This window comes from Trifolium pratense, linkage group LG7, assembly GCF_020283565.1.
Source record: "Trifolium pratense cultivar HEN17-A07 linkage group LG7, ARS_RC_1.1, whole genome shotgun sequence".
Classification (NCBI taxonomy): Eukaryota; Viridiplantae; Streptophyta; class Magnoliopsida; order Fabales; family Fabaceae; genus Trifolium; species Trifolium pratense.
Genome location: NC_060065.1, coordinates 11,173,338 through 11,187,609, shown reverse-complemented (window position 1 = coordinate 11,187,609; position 14,272 = coordinate 11,173,338). Strand labels below are relative to the sequence as shown.

At 32.5% G+C, this 14,272-nt stretch overlaps 1 protein-coding gene across 1 annotated transcript; it reads right to left on the bottom strand.

Moving 5' to 3' along the window:
- Nucleotides 1-3,971: 3,971 nt before the first annotated feature.
- On the bottom strand, nt 3,972-4,847 carry LOC123895841. Its single transcript, XM_045946318.1, has one exon. The coding sequence runs from the start codon at nt 4,845-4,847 to the stop codon at nt 3,972-3,974; it is 876 nt and encodes a 291-aa protein (XP_045802274.1).
- Nucleotides 4,848-14,272: the final 9,425 nt, after the last annotated feature.

Here is a 14,272-nt window from a genome sequence, read left to right as displayed (position 1 = left end):
TTTTTTTGGCGAATATAATAACTTTTGCTTACTATATTATAATAAGGAGAATACAAAAATACACACTAATTAACTTTGTAACTCTCGGTAATATATTTTTCATCTCTTAAGTCACCATTCAATTTTCATCCCTTGGACTCTTCTACCAATATTTTAATATATAGGTTACAATTGTTTTAATTTGTATCCTATTCATATTTTCCTAACTAACCATTACGAATGTTAGAAACAAATATTTTCATCCTCTGATGCTCAATCATATATGTGCTTAACAAGATAACCATTTGTTTTTTCGGCTGAATGTGAGAATAGATTTTTTCATATCTTATATGTGCAATTTATGTTTCCATTGTTTTGCCTCTTCATCTTTTGTGCATCAGATATAAATACTTATGTTATTTTCTAAAACCATGATTTGTTGTAGTTATTTTATTTTTTGCAAAAATTAACTTTTTGCATAACAAATAAAATTAAGAGAATTTGACATTTTTTGTTTGTTGCAGATCATACATTCAACTTTTGTGTTGCACATCATTTATAGGTTTAGTTAAGTGCTACTGTATATGTGTATTCATATTCTATTATGATACAAATTAAATAATATATACTTTATTTTTAATTGAATTATGTAATAGTTGTTTTACTTTCCTTTACCTTTTTATTTGTTCATTTTTTTTTATTGATATACTTATGTTTATAATTTTTTATTTTAGGTTTTGGGTCATCATCTCTTACTCAAAAGAACTGAACTGTGAGGCTGATGCTCTTCACATATGTCCATTTGGAATATTTTTAAAAGGTATGTACAATTTAATTTTATTTGTTTTATTTGAGTTTTTCTAATTCTGTCATTATTTATATGTCAATTGTGTGACTTAGATTTTGTCACATATCTTTTCATCCAATCCTTTGTGTGTTTTGAAATAGATTTATATGTTGTGCGGAGATATATCGTATTACTCCTATATATATAAATTTTAGATAGTTATTTTGTTACTCATGTAAAGTAAGCCATAATCTTTAAACATTCATTTAACCACATCAGTCACTTACAATGTCACATCACTTCTCCTTAGAAAATGAATCTTTTGAATCTTGGATTCTCTATTTTATTATTATTTTGATAATATTTAATATTTCAGTTTTATGCAATTGTAAAATAAAAACAATCGCATCATGCCCGTGCATCGCACAGGTAAGGGTCTAGTAATGCAAATAAAGACTTAAAATGAATATTGTTTTTTGAGAAGGACTAAAATTAAAAATTTATAGGCAATAAAATTCAGATGGGCTGATGGGGTTTGGTTAATATATAATTTGGCATGAAAAGAGAGAAACTATAGGCACAACCTTAAATCTTTTTTATATAGGCACACACATCAAAGATAAAAATTAAATCATAAATAATTTTGTCACATCAATCAATATCAATTAATCTTTTTATCTTTAAATTTTATTTAGGTATGTATGTGTGCCTAAATTTGAAAGTTTGAATTTGTGTCTATGAAAGTGTCCAGGTCATAGATTTTTCTCCCCCTCTATCATAGGATAGTTAGACACATAAGACCATCCACAATGGAGATACTCATTTTTGAGTACTTAACTGGACCCCACGTGTACACATCACTTATTTATAATTTTTTATTAATGGTATCTAATAAGTACTCAATCCCTCCAACCCAAATCTCTTAAAAAAATTTAAATAGGTCCCACCAATAACACATTCCACCAATAACTATGAATCATTATAAATGGGACCCACAAAAATAAAATAGGTACCACTTCTTATTATAGAACCAGTACCTATTAGGTACTCATAGGTACTCTTTGTGTTTTGCACCAATAAGAGTACCTATTAGGTACTAGTACTTAAAAAAATAAGTACCCACCATTAAAGATGGTCTAAGAATGTTGATTGAGAATGATTTCACAAAAAAAGAAAGTATAATTGAGAACCTGATTCATTAGAAAATAGTGAATTATTGTCTTATTGCATCTAATTAACTAGTTGTTTATGATCATAATGAAGAGAATACATTGAGAGGGAATCTGTAGCTTAGTCAGCATTGCATGAAGTAGGTCCCAGTTTGCACAAATGCAAACAGCGATATATGGAAACAGAATAATTTTTTGGAGAGAACAGAAAAGACAGAAGAGACCCCATTTTGTATTAATTTGGCAACACAACAACAAAGGGAACCACCTTCTTGTAAGGACACCAAGAGAAGTGACCTTAGCCTAAATAGATGCGATGGTGTCGTGTGGTTGTTCTCTATTTCTGGACCACACTCAAGTTTCACTTCAAATATTAATCACTTTATACATAATAAAATTACCTGGGGTGGGTCTGAGGGTGGCCACGACCGTTTCCACCCTAAAAAAATAATTTTTTTATAGTTATATTATTAATTCAAATATATTATTGACGATTTTAAGAAATTCTATACAAGTATTTGTATAAATATTAATGTAAATGTTTGTTTAGAGTTTATTTTTAATGACTATAAAAAACTCAACGTATATATTAGTTCAAAGTATTAGTGCAAATATTAGTTTGTATTCTATTATTGATGATTTTCACTCTGTATATATACGTAGAGTATTATTTTTATTTATGTAGTTTAATTTTATAATAATGAACTTTGATTTTGTTCGTCCAAAAATAACACATACCTAATTGAATTTATAATATTGAGTAAAATTAACTGAACCAACGTATATAAATAGGTTTTGAGTTCGATCCCCAGCTCATTGTAAACCAAAAAAAAATAAAATATATATAAATATGAACATAACATCTTATTTGCTTAAAAAAATCTTATTTGAACACAAATTTGACCAACATATATTTTTGCACAATATATTATATATAATATTATTTTCATATTTAATTTATATATTAAAAAAATTGTGGTCCCCCAAATTATTTTTTCTGGTTCCGCCACCGACCATAATAAAATTACCTTGTAAGAATTTTACATTAGCTTAATTATTATTTATCTCGTGGACAAAATCTAAATTACCGAAATTCCTTTTTTTAGCACTAGAGTGTTACAAGTGTGAAATTTGTAGTGTACATTCGAAAGCTTCGAAAAAGATAGCGTTATGAAATTTTTGTTATTTTATTTTAACCATTTCTAATATTTAAAAGGAGTGAAATGCGGTCTACAAATAATATATGATAGATCAATCGTGTGAACCAAAGCATGCCTTGGGTTTTGTACCTTTTTCTTTTTTACCATTTTAAATTTTTTTTGTCTTAGATGAAGTGATAAATTCACTAAAAATAAACTCACATAACTGTGAGATCCCGGATTCAAACCCGGGTCACGACGTTCGGCCTAATAATTTCGACATTTTTTGTCAGTTAAGCTAGGACTTATGGACTACCATTTTAAACTTTAAATGTTAAAAGTTAAAATCCTGAACAAAATAAACAAGAAATCTCTTCCGCACACCTTCCACGTCCTACCTCACTCCTTCCATTGATGTCCCGCCTCCCACGAGTGGTGTGATGTGCACTAGTGAATGATTGCATATGTTCATTGCTACATTTATATTTATTTGAAGTTTTTTTTTCAAGTATTCTAGTGGCTAGAAATTCAACTCTTAAAGTAGATAAGTAGAATGATCGAAATTCGAACCTCGACCCCTGTATATATAATGCAATGTACCTGCCAACTGAGTTTTTTTTTATTTAAAAAAAAGGAAAAATTTATTAAGCTACTCTCAAACAAGGAGTACAAGAGGAGCAAACGAGCAAAACGGAATCAGTAGCCACAGGGAACCAACAAGTCATCCAAGAAAGCTACACCCCAAATTAAAGTATAATACAACAAAAGCCTAATACAAATAACAACACCAGCCATAAGAGAAAAAAAAGGCAACACGCCAAAACACCAAGCAGCAAAAAACAACACCAGTCAGTGCATAAGCTAAAACTACCATCCAAAAAACCAGCCAGCATGAACTCAGCGGGATAAGCAATCTCCTGGATCCCAAGTCCAGTCATAGAACAAACACGGCGACATCTTTGTTGTAGCTAAACTCCATCTCCAACTTAAAACTTTAATTTCATCTACCATAACAGTTGAATCAATCGAACCATTTGAGAAAATATTATTTCGCGTCTTCCAAATAGTCCAAAGAGTTGCATGCCAAATCATTAAGAAGCCTTGTCGATCCTTGTTACTTTTTGCTGCACCTCTTATCACTTCAAAAAGCACCGACGAATTTGGAGGAATAACAACCACCACCCCGATCCAACGGAAGATCGCATTCCAAACCAAAAAAAAAGTGTTCGAACAATGGAAAAAAATATGGTTAGAAGATTCAACCACACCCACACATCCAACACAGTCCCTAGGTGCATCCGGGGCAAGAATTCCACGGTAAATAAGGTTACTCCTAGATGGGAACCTATCATAGAGTAATTGCCAAGAAAATGCAATTACCTTTGAAGGTGTCGGGCTTTCCCATAATTGTTTGAACACCTCCGCCGCCTCAAAGTCCAACCCTTCCGAATACCGGAGTTCCTTAACAAGGTAATTATAAGAAGAATTAATCGAGAAAGTCCCATCCGTATTCGGCAACCACCTCCAAAAATCCTCCACCGACGACAACCTCACCGGCTCCAAAAGCTCTTTCAAAGAACCAAGGAGGTCAAGCTCCCATTGAAACAAGGTTCTCCGCCAAAATAAAGACCAATTGCCATTAACCCCATCATTCGAATAAAACTCCTCCACTAAGCACTCCTTTTGAGAGGATAAAAAAAAACCGCAGAAAGGAAATTGAGAGAGGAACATCACCAATCCAAGTTGACAACCAAAAGGATGTGGAACTACCATTACCCACTTTCCGAACCAAGGATTCCGCAAACCAATTTTTGGAGTCAACAACCTTATCTAGAGCACATATATCCTTCCACCAATTTGATGCCGATGTCGAGACTCTAGAGTTTGACAAATCAACGGAGTGGAGTATATGATTTCCGTATTTTGCCACTAAAATCGCCTTCCAAAGGGGCAATCCGGGTTGAAGAAGTCTCCAACGCCACTTTGACAAGAGGCTAAAATTAACAATTCTAACATCCTGCACACCTAATCCTCCTTGACTTTTCTCTTTACAAACCACCGACCACTTCACCCAACAAATATTCTTGCCTCCTCTCACCCCTCCCCAAAGAAATTCTCGTTGGATTCTAACCACTTTCTTCCAAACACTTACCGGCGTTTTAATAAATGAAAGGAAGAAAATCAGGATGGCATTCAACACCGAGTTAATCTAAATAATCCTACCACCAAGACTATATGTTTGTTTCTCCAAGAATAAAGCCGCTTACGAAGGTGTTCCAATAAAGGATCCCAAGTGGAGATTCTTCTAGGATTCGCATTAATTGGAAGACCAAGATACTTGAATGGGATAGAACCAAAACGGCAATTGAGAAAAGTGCATGTCATCTCCATGAAAGTTGAAGAAACATTAACCCCCATAAGACCACTCTTCCAAAAATTAACTTTAAGCCCGGATGCCATTTCAAAAACTCGAAGAATTGCCTTGAGAGACCAAAGGTTATTCACCGAAGCCTCCTCAATACATAACGTATCATCCGCATATTGAAGGTGTGAGATAACCACCGGGGTTCTACCAAGAGAGAAACCTTTAAACATATCTAACTCCACCACCTTTCTCATCACCCCACTAAAGCCTTCCACAACTAACAAGAAAAGAAAAGGAGTCAATGGATCTCCTTGCTTTAGACCCCTCTTTATACTAATTTCCGATGTAGGTGATGTAACAGCCCGGGCCCCTTTTCTACGTATTTAGTAGGCAATCCCGGCTGTCACCTCACGATCTTCTCCACCCCCCTCTCTAGTGGAGTTTTTGCCTTCCGTGGGAATCGAACCACGTACCCTGGGTTCAAATACGTGTCAATCCATTCCCACTACCAATCAATCCATTTTTCGCAAAAACCGAACAATGAGGCATATATTCAAGAAAATCCCAATCCACCGAATCGTAGGCTTTTTCAAAATCAACTTTGAAAATGAGGCAATCTCTCCTAGACTTCTTCGCCATTTCCAATACTTCATTCACCACAAGAACACTATCCACCAAGTTACGGCCTTTGATAAAGGCCAATTGGTTCGACGTAAAAAAGGAATCAATCACCTTCGCAAGTATTTTCTCTAATACCTTTGCAATAAGTTTATAAAGAAATCCGAGAAGAGAAATTGGTCTAAAATCGGAGATAGATGACGGAGAGTTAACTTTAGGGATTAAAGTGACAAAATACGACAAAAGGCTCTTCGGAAGGCAAGCATTTCCGTGAAATTGATCAAACATTATCCGGATATCACCTTTAAGCAACTCCCAAAACTTCTTGACAAAAGAAAAATTAAACCTGTCGGGCCCGAGCTTTTGTTACCATCACTATGTTTCACAACCAACTCAATTTCATCCAAGGAGAAAGGGGATGTAAGTTCGAAATTTTCATCCTCCGATAGCATAGGGAAGACAACCCCATCAAGCTTTGGCCTAGCTCTTGGAGTATCCGAAACATGATTTGCAAAGAAAGAGGAAACCACCGCCTTAATTTGATCCGGAGATTCTAACCAAACATCATCCACACGAATAGCCGAAATAGAATTCAACTTAGATCTAGCTTTAATACAACCATGAAAGAATTTTGTATTACAATCTCCCTCCTTTAGCCACTTAGAACGAGATATTTGGAAAATAAGCGCTTCCTTGCTCTTAAGAAATTTCCATAACTCCCCAAACTTCTCATTCCTACTAGACACTTCTTGACGAGACAACCCCATGGTTTCCCCTTTAGAATCCAAGTCTTGAATTTCCATCACCAACCCTCCAATTCTTGCTTCCATACCTCCATACTCAAGATTATTCCATTCCCTAAGGACGAATTTAAGCCATTTCAATTCTTCCTTCAACACAAAGCCTATCCACCCTTCGACACTATAATTCGCCCGAAAAAATTCAACAACTTTAGGAAACTACTTATTATCTAGCCAAAAGTTATTAAACCTAAAAGGTTTTGGACCACATTCTTGGTGAGAATACTTAAGAATTAACGGACAATGGTCCGAGACATCTCTAGGAAGCGCCCAAAGAGAACCATTACCCCAAATGGAAGCCCATTCATCTGAGATAAGGATCCTATCAATTTTACTCATCGCCCTCCCACTAGCTTGGTACCATGTAAACCTCCTACCAAGAAGAGGAAGATCAACCAATTCAAGTTCCTCTAAGAAATGATGGAACTCAATAATTTCCGTCGAGGTCACCCCATCAGCATTATTGATCCCGCTTCTTTCCTCCCCCCGACACACCGCATTAAAATCACCTACAACACACCATCTTCCATCTCATATACCTCTTTTACATGAAAGTAAATTATTCCATAAACGACGCTTAGAGTTTATGTCGCATTTGGAATACACATTTAACACAAAACATATAGTTTTCAACATCCCCCATTCAAGACGTACTCCAACGAACCCCTCCCCCACAAAGGAAAAAATGAGAGAGTTATGGGGCTTACTCCATATAGATAGAATACCGCCACTCCGACCTTCCGATGGAAGAAACACCCAATCACAATCACTCGAGCCCCACAAACTGCAACATAAAGACTCAGTAATCACCTCCAATTTTGTTTCTTGGATAGCCAAAAAACCGATATTATTAATACGAATCATCTCTATGATACGCCTCCTTTTCATCACACCACCTAATCCTCTTCTCCCCTGAATTTTTATATAGAGTAGTAGTATTAGTAAATTAAGTGCCATAAAATTTAATACATTACAACAAAATGTAAAAGCCCAATTGAATTTAATAAATTACTTGATTGACGAATTAACTTCAAAAAATGTTCGAAGAATGACCCGTCTTAAGTAGCTAGAAAATATTTTATTGTTATTGATTACAATATGAATCTTTTAACGTGAATTACAAGGATGGTTATTTTTTATGATATTTGCAATTTAAATCGAGGATAATTTTCTAAAAACAATTTCTGGTTTTTATTAAGAGGCCACTATTAACGTTTACATATGACCTCCAATAATTCAGCCGGTCCTGATCACCAACTATTGTTAGAAAATATTTATAATGATTAATAAAGAAAAATGAGAAAGGCCTCCCAAATATCAATGTGTTGCGATTCATATCTATATATGAAGTTTTTTTTTTCTCTTTTAAGTAGCATAGAGACTAGAATTTCACATTTTTAAGTTTATTAATAAGTATGAGCTATTTCCCTACCAACTGAACTATATTATATGCAATGTCCCTACCAACTAAACTATTTCCACAAAGAAAACTATATGAAGATCCTACTCTTAACAATAGTGGAAAGGAATTATTCTTTTCTATTTAGAGTAATAATTAATATCACAAATTTCAGTTTTATTGAGTATTATTGACATTCATAAAAGAAACTCTCTAGACAACTTTTTTAACTGAGTGTGTGAAGCATGTCGAAACTCAAAATGCATGTCACAAGGCTGACAATTGTACTTTACATTGCTCAAACTATGCTTAATTTGACCACATTACCATTGTCAAATGAGCAAGATCATTGGCCTAATCCTCCAATAATGAGTATTCAACAACATAGGGAATACTAAAATATCAAAAATTTGTATTCCTATATTTTAAATTGTGATCTCTTTGGTGTCTAACCACAAACGAATATCAGTATAGATCCAAATACAGGACCAATTCATTATAAGTAAGATAAATAGATAATGTAGAATGATATCATCTCTGTCTTATATCATTTTATATTTATGTGTGGCCATCTATGTTTAGGTGTTTGTTAAATGAAATAGTACACGCCGCCGCCGTAGTGCCGCCGTCCATCTCTATCCCACTGTCATCACTATCTCTAAGTGATAAAAAAAAAAAATTCAATGGAGTGGATTGAACTCAATTTAAGGATAAAAGAGTTTAATTTTAAAAAAGAAAAACTATTTTCGCGATGGTGATAAAATTGAGGATAAAAAATACAATTGAATCTTAATTCTAACTCTTAGATATACCATGAAGAGCTTCGTATTAGGATCCACCCGTGCATTTGTGGGTATGAAACATAAAAGGGAAGGGTTGAACCGAACCAAATATGAATAGTCAATTCAATTAGGCTTGTGGGCTAATCCAAAAGCCCAAAAATAAAATACACAAACTAAAAAAGCCTACAACTATTAGAACCCCATATTTTAATTTTGTTTTGTCCTATTTATTTTTGGGTTAAATATGTTTTTGATCCCTATAATTTCACATAATTTTTGTTTTAGTCACTGAAGTTTGTTTTCACACTTTTTAATCCCTGAAATTTCATTAGTCAATGGTTTTAGTCTCTGCCGTCCATATGGGTTTAAAAGAGGATGACGTGGTAGCGACGTGGCACTGCCACATTTGTTTTTTATTATTTTTTTTGGCTTGCCACGTCACCAATCAGTTTTTTTTAATTTTTTTTCCTAATTTTTTTTTTTTAAAAAAATTTCAATGTGTTTTTCCCAGTTTTTTTTTGGCGCCCTCAATCCCAATTAAAAGGAAAAAAATCCCTAATTATTTGCAATTTCTTCTCTAATTAGATGGTTTTGTTATTGATAACAATCAATTATATTATGTTTTTAGTAGTAAATTAGGGTAGTTTTAATAGCAATTGAAACCCAAAAGCAAGCAAATACTTGGAAAAGTTAAGTTACTTACGATGAGATCCAGCGTGGCACGATGAGAACGCGGTTTAAATTGAAGAAAATATGCAACAAATCTTTTCCATCGTACCGCGATGACTTGTCATCGTGGCACGATGAAGGTGGTTGAAGAACGCGGCAAATCTGGAGAAGATCTTCCATCGTACCACGATACGATCCATCGTGGCCACGATGAGGCAAAATTACACGTCATCGTGGCCACGATGGGTGCGATGGACGCGCAGAAAAAGCTCAATACCAGCTGAAAAACTATAAATAAAGCATTCCTCCTTCACTATTATTCATTCAGAAATATTGAGAATCATTCAATATTCACAAAAGAGTTAGGAGAACTCTAAGAGGAGGCAAGGAGGGCTCAGGTGCTCCGAGTGCATGGGGGTAATCTTTATGCTTTCTTTTCCTTATTGTTTTATTATGGTTTTTAGTAGCTAAACCCATCAGGGTTAGGTCAAGTAGATGAACTCCCATAGGAATGCTTGAGACATGTAATCTGGTTATTTTCCAAGTCTATTTACAAATTTCTATTCATTTATTATCTGTTAGTATCTGTATTTATCATTTTATACACTAGCATATATGATCAGCCGCATATTCTGTTAGTACTTAGGGTCGAATTGGATATCGTGACACATCTAAGACTTCGGAAACAAAGAGATACTATAACCTATTTATATGAGACCATTAAATTCAGTATCTGCGGTTAGGTTTGAGATTAAGAATCACACATAGTTAAATTATGTACTGATATTAGGGAACCAGTTGCGCTAGAGAACTTGTTAAATTAGGAACCTCTAAAGGTAAGGATGCCCATTAAAGGCTGAACTCATCAAGGGTAAGGACACGAAATAATGAAGGCTAAACATAGTTTAATTGGTTCAACCTAAACAGATTACTATAGAAGTAAGTATAGTTATACTAGGCTTACTTTCATAGAAATTAATCTCCAGATAATACTTCGATAGGTAGTAGATATAGCGCCAGTTACCAAGCAGAAATAGGGGAGAAATTCGAAAGTACTTAACCACCCGTTCTCATCCGAAACCCATCTCTTTATTTTAATTGTCTTTATAATTGCTATTTACTTTTATTTGTCAAAACCCTTTCAAATCAACAAAGCGAAAGCAAAACTATTCTAATTCCTAACTGAAACTGGTATCTTTGGCACAATCCCTGTGGAGAACGATAACTTACTACTTTATTACTTGGTTGCAATTCTGTGCACTCGTAGAGCCACCATCAGTTATATATTAATGAAAGAATTTAGAAAAATAAATAAAAATATATTTAGTTAATTAATAATTAAATTGATAATTAAAAGACCATAAGTGCATAATAAAAACGGTAGAAAACAAAACCCATTTTGTTTCATCGCATTTTGTTTTCTACCGTTTCTATTATGCATTTATGGTCTTTTAATTATCAATTTAATTATTAATTAACTAAATATATTTTTATTTATTTTTTAAAATTCTTTCGTTCATAGAAATCTGGTAATAACATAACCAACTAATTAGAGAAGAAATTGCAAATGATTAGGAATTTTTTTTCCTTTTAATTGGGATTGGGGTGAAAAAAAACTCTTAAAAAAATTATTGATTTTTTAAAAAAACAAAAAAACTGATTGGTGACGTGGCAAGCCCAAAAAAATACATGTGGCAATGCCACGTCGCTGCCACGTTATCCTCCGTTAAACTCATATGGACGGCAGGGACTAAATCCATTGACTGATGAAACTTCAGGGACTAAAATGTGTCAAAATAAATTTCAGGGACTAAAACGAAAATTCTGTGAAACTATATGGATCAAAAACATATTTAACCTTCAAATTTTGATAAAGTGGGGCTAAACACAATTTTGCTAAAGTTCTTAAAATGATAAGTGTCTTTCTTGCAATGAAGAAGGCACAATATAATGACTTTAAAAAAGAGAATTTATGATAATTATCTTTTTTAAATTGTTATTATTGGTTGTTATTATCTTTTTTTTAAGTTTGTTATTATTAGCATAATTATCTATTATTTTTTTTTTTGGTCTCTGTTATTATTATTATTATTATTATTATTATTATTATTATTATTATTATTATTATTATTATCTTTTTTTGATATTTATCCAAATATTATTTACATCGCTTTTTATGTTTGTTATTATTAAAATAATTATCTTTAAAAATCACGTCTTTACATAGTATAATCTTTTTTTATTAACAAAAGCCTATTATTTATGAGAAATTTGTATTAAAATATCAAAACTTTTATAACAATAATTTACCAAAAAAGTTATTACTTAAAAGTGATAATTAGGTTGAGAAAAAATAATAAATATCAAGGGAGCTTCTATGGTACATATGAAAAATTTCAACGTACCAGTGCATTAGATGAATTAATTAATAAATTAACGATTATTTTATAAATCTAAAAACTATTTATTGATTATTGTATTTTAGAGATGATAATTTCATAAGAAAAAAACAAAACTTCAATGTTTCATAAGCATTATACTAACTTTTTTACATTTTTTTCATAAAAAAATTCAATGATAAAAAATTCCAAAAAATATAATTTTTTTTTTCAATTTTGATGAATAATATTTAGTTATTATAATATTTTAAAGGCAAAATTACACTACAGGTCCTTTATCTTATTTTTTTGTAACATTTTGGTCATTTATCTTTTTTTTGTAACACTTTGGTCCTTTATCTTTTATTTGTAACACTTTAGTCCTTTATTTTTTTATTTGTAACACTTTAGTCCCTTTTTTTGTAACAGTTTGGTCCTTTATCTTTTTCTATTTGTAACACTTTGGTCCTTTATTTTTTATAAATAAATAAGATAAGGACCAAAGTGTTACAAAAAAAAAAAGATAAAGGACCAAATTGTTACAAAAAAAAAATAAAGGACCAAAGTGTTACAAAAAAATAAGATAAATGATCTATAGTGTAATTTTGCCTATTTTAAATGATAGAAAAATGATTTCTTCCGAAAAAAAAAATTCATTTACCTAGTAATTTAATGATCTAATGTACCGGTACATTGAAATTTTTCATATGTACCATAAAATTTCCCAAATATCAAACAACATCAACTTTAACTTTAAATTTTTTATTTTCAACTATATTCTTAAAGTAGCTTTTAAAGCTTAAAAAAGTATGATCAAACGCAACTTTAAAGTATAGTAATCTTAAAGAACACATTTCTATAAAACATTTGACTATAAAACATTTGTTAGCATTTTCCTTATGTAAGTATATTGTTATTTTTTTTTTGTCAATAAAATAATTCATTCATACGTAAAGCTAAAAAACTTGTCAATACATCATGTGTACTCATTAATTAATGGAGTAAAGTACATATTTACTGCAAATCAAATAAATATAACATTAAGCACTTAGATTGCTGCTGACTCATGCATAACAACTTATAAAAACAAGATTGCACTTCCTTTGGAAGACAAACCAGACAAACTTGTTTGGATGAATTCAGATAGCTAAAATTATTTGGTGCAAGGATGTGCCACCTTCTAGGTCCTTACTTGTTTGGAGGTTGATGATGGAGAAAATTCCAACTGATGATATGCTTATGGCAAGAGGATGCAACCTTCCATCTATGTGCTCTCTCTCCCTCACTTGTCCTGAATCTTATTTTCACTTGTTTTTTCAATGCAAATTTTCTTTTAAGCTGTGGTGTTGGCTAGCTACAATGTTGAACATCACCCTTCATTTCCAATCATTGGAAGATATTTGGAGTTTGTGTGATAGATCTTGGTCCCCTCAATCAAAAGTGGTAATTAAGTCATGCATTATTAACATCATTAATACTATATGGATGGCTAGGAACAATGCTAGATTCAATGATAACACTACTGATTGGAAAAATGTCATTGTTTGGATATCTTCAAATACTGCTTTAGTTGGAAATAAGTCTAAGTTATGTTCTTCGTCTGCAATGATTGATTTAATTTTTCTAAAAAAGTTCAATGTCATCAAAGAGGTTATATGGAAGCCTCCTATTGCAAATTGGATTAAATGTAATACAGATGGTGCATCCACATCATCTTCATCTGCTTGTGGAGGAATATTCAGGAATAATCAGACCAATTTTATTTGTTGTTTTGCTGAATTTACAGGGTTGGAATCAACTTATTATGCAGAACTCTGTGGTGCCATGAAAGTTATTGAAATAGTTACTTCTAAAAACTGGTCCAATCTTTGGTTAGAGACAAATTCCTCTTTGGTTGTTCAAGCTTTCAAGTCTGCAGCTTTAGTGCCTTGGAGATTAAGAAACAGATGGGTCAATTGCTCTATTTCGCTAAGAAAGATGAATTTTATAGTCTCACATATATTTAGAGAAGGGAACTCTTGTGCTGATAGTTTAGCAAATTTTGGTTTAACTCTTGATGATACTATGGTGTGGTATGATATGCCCTCTTTTATTAGGGATTGTTTTATAGGTAAATGGTTTGGTAGACCTAGTTTTAGGTTTATCACTTTCTAAGGAGGTTTTGGTTTAATCCCCACCTTTTGTTTG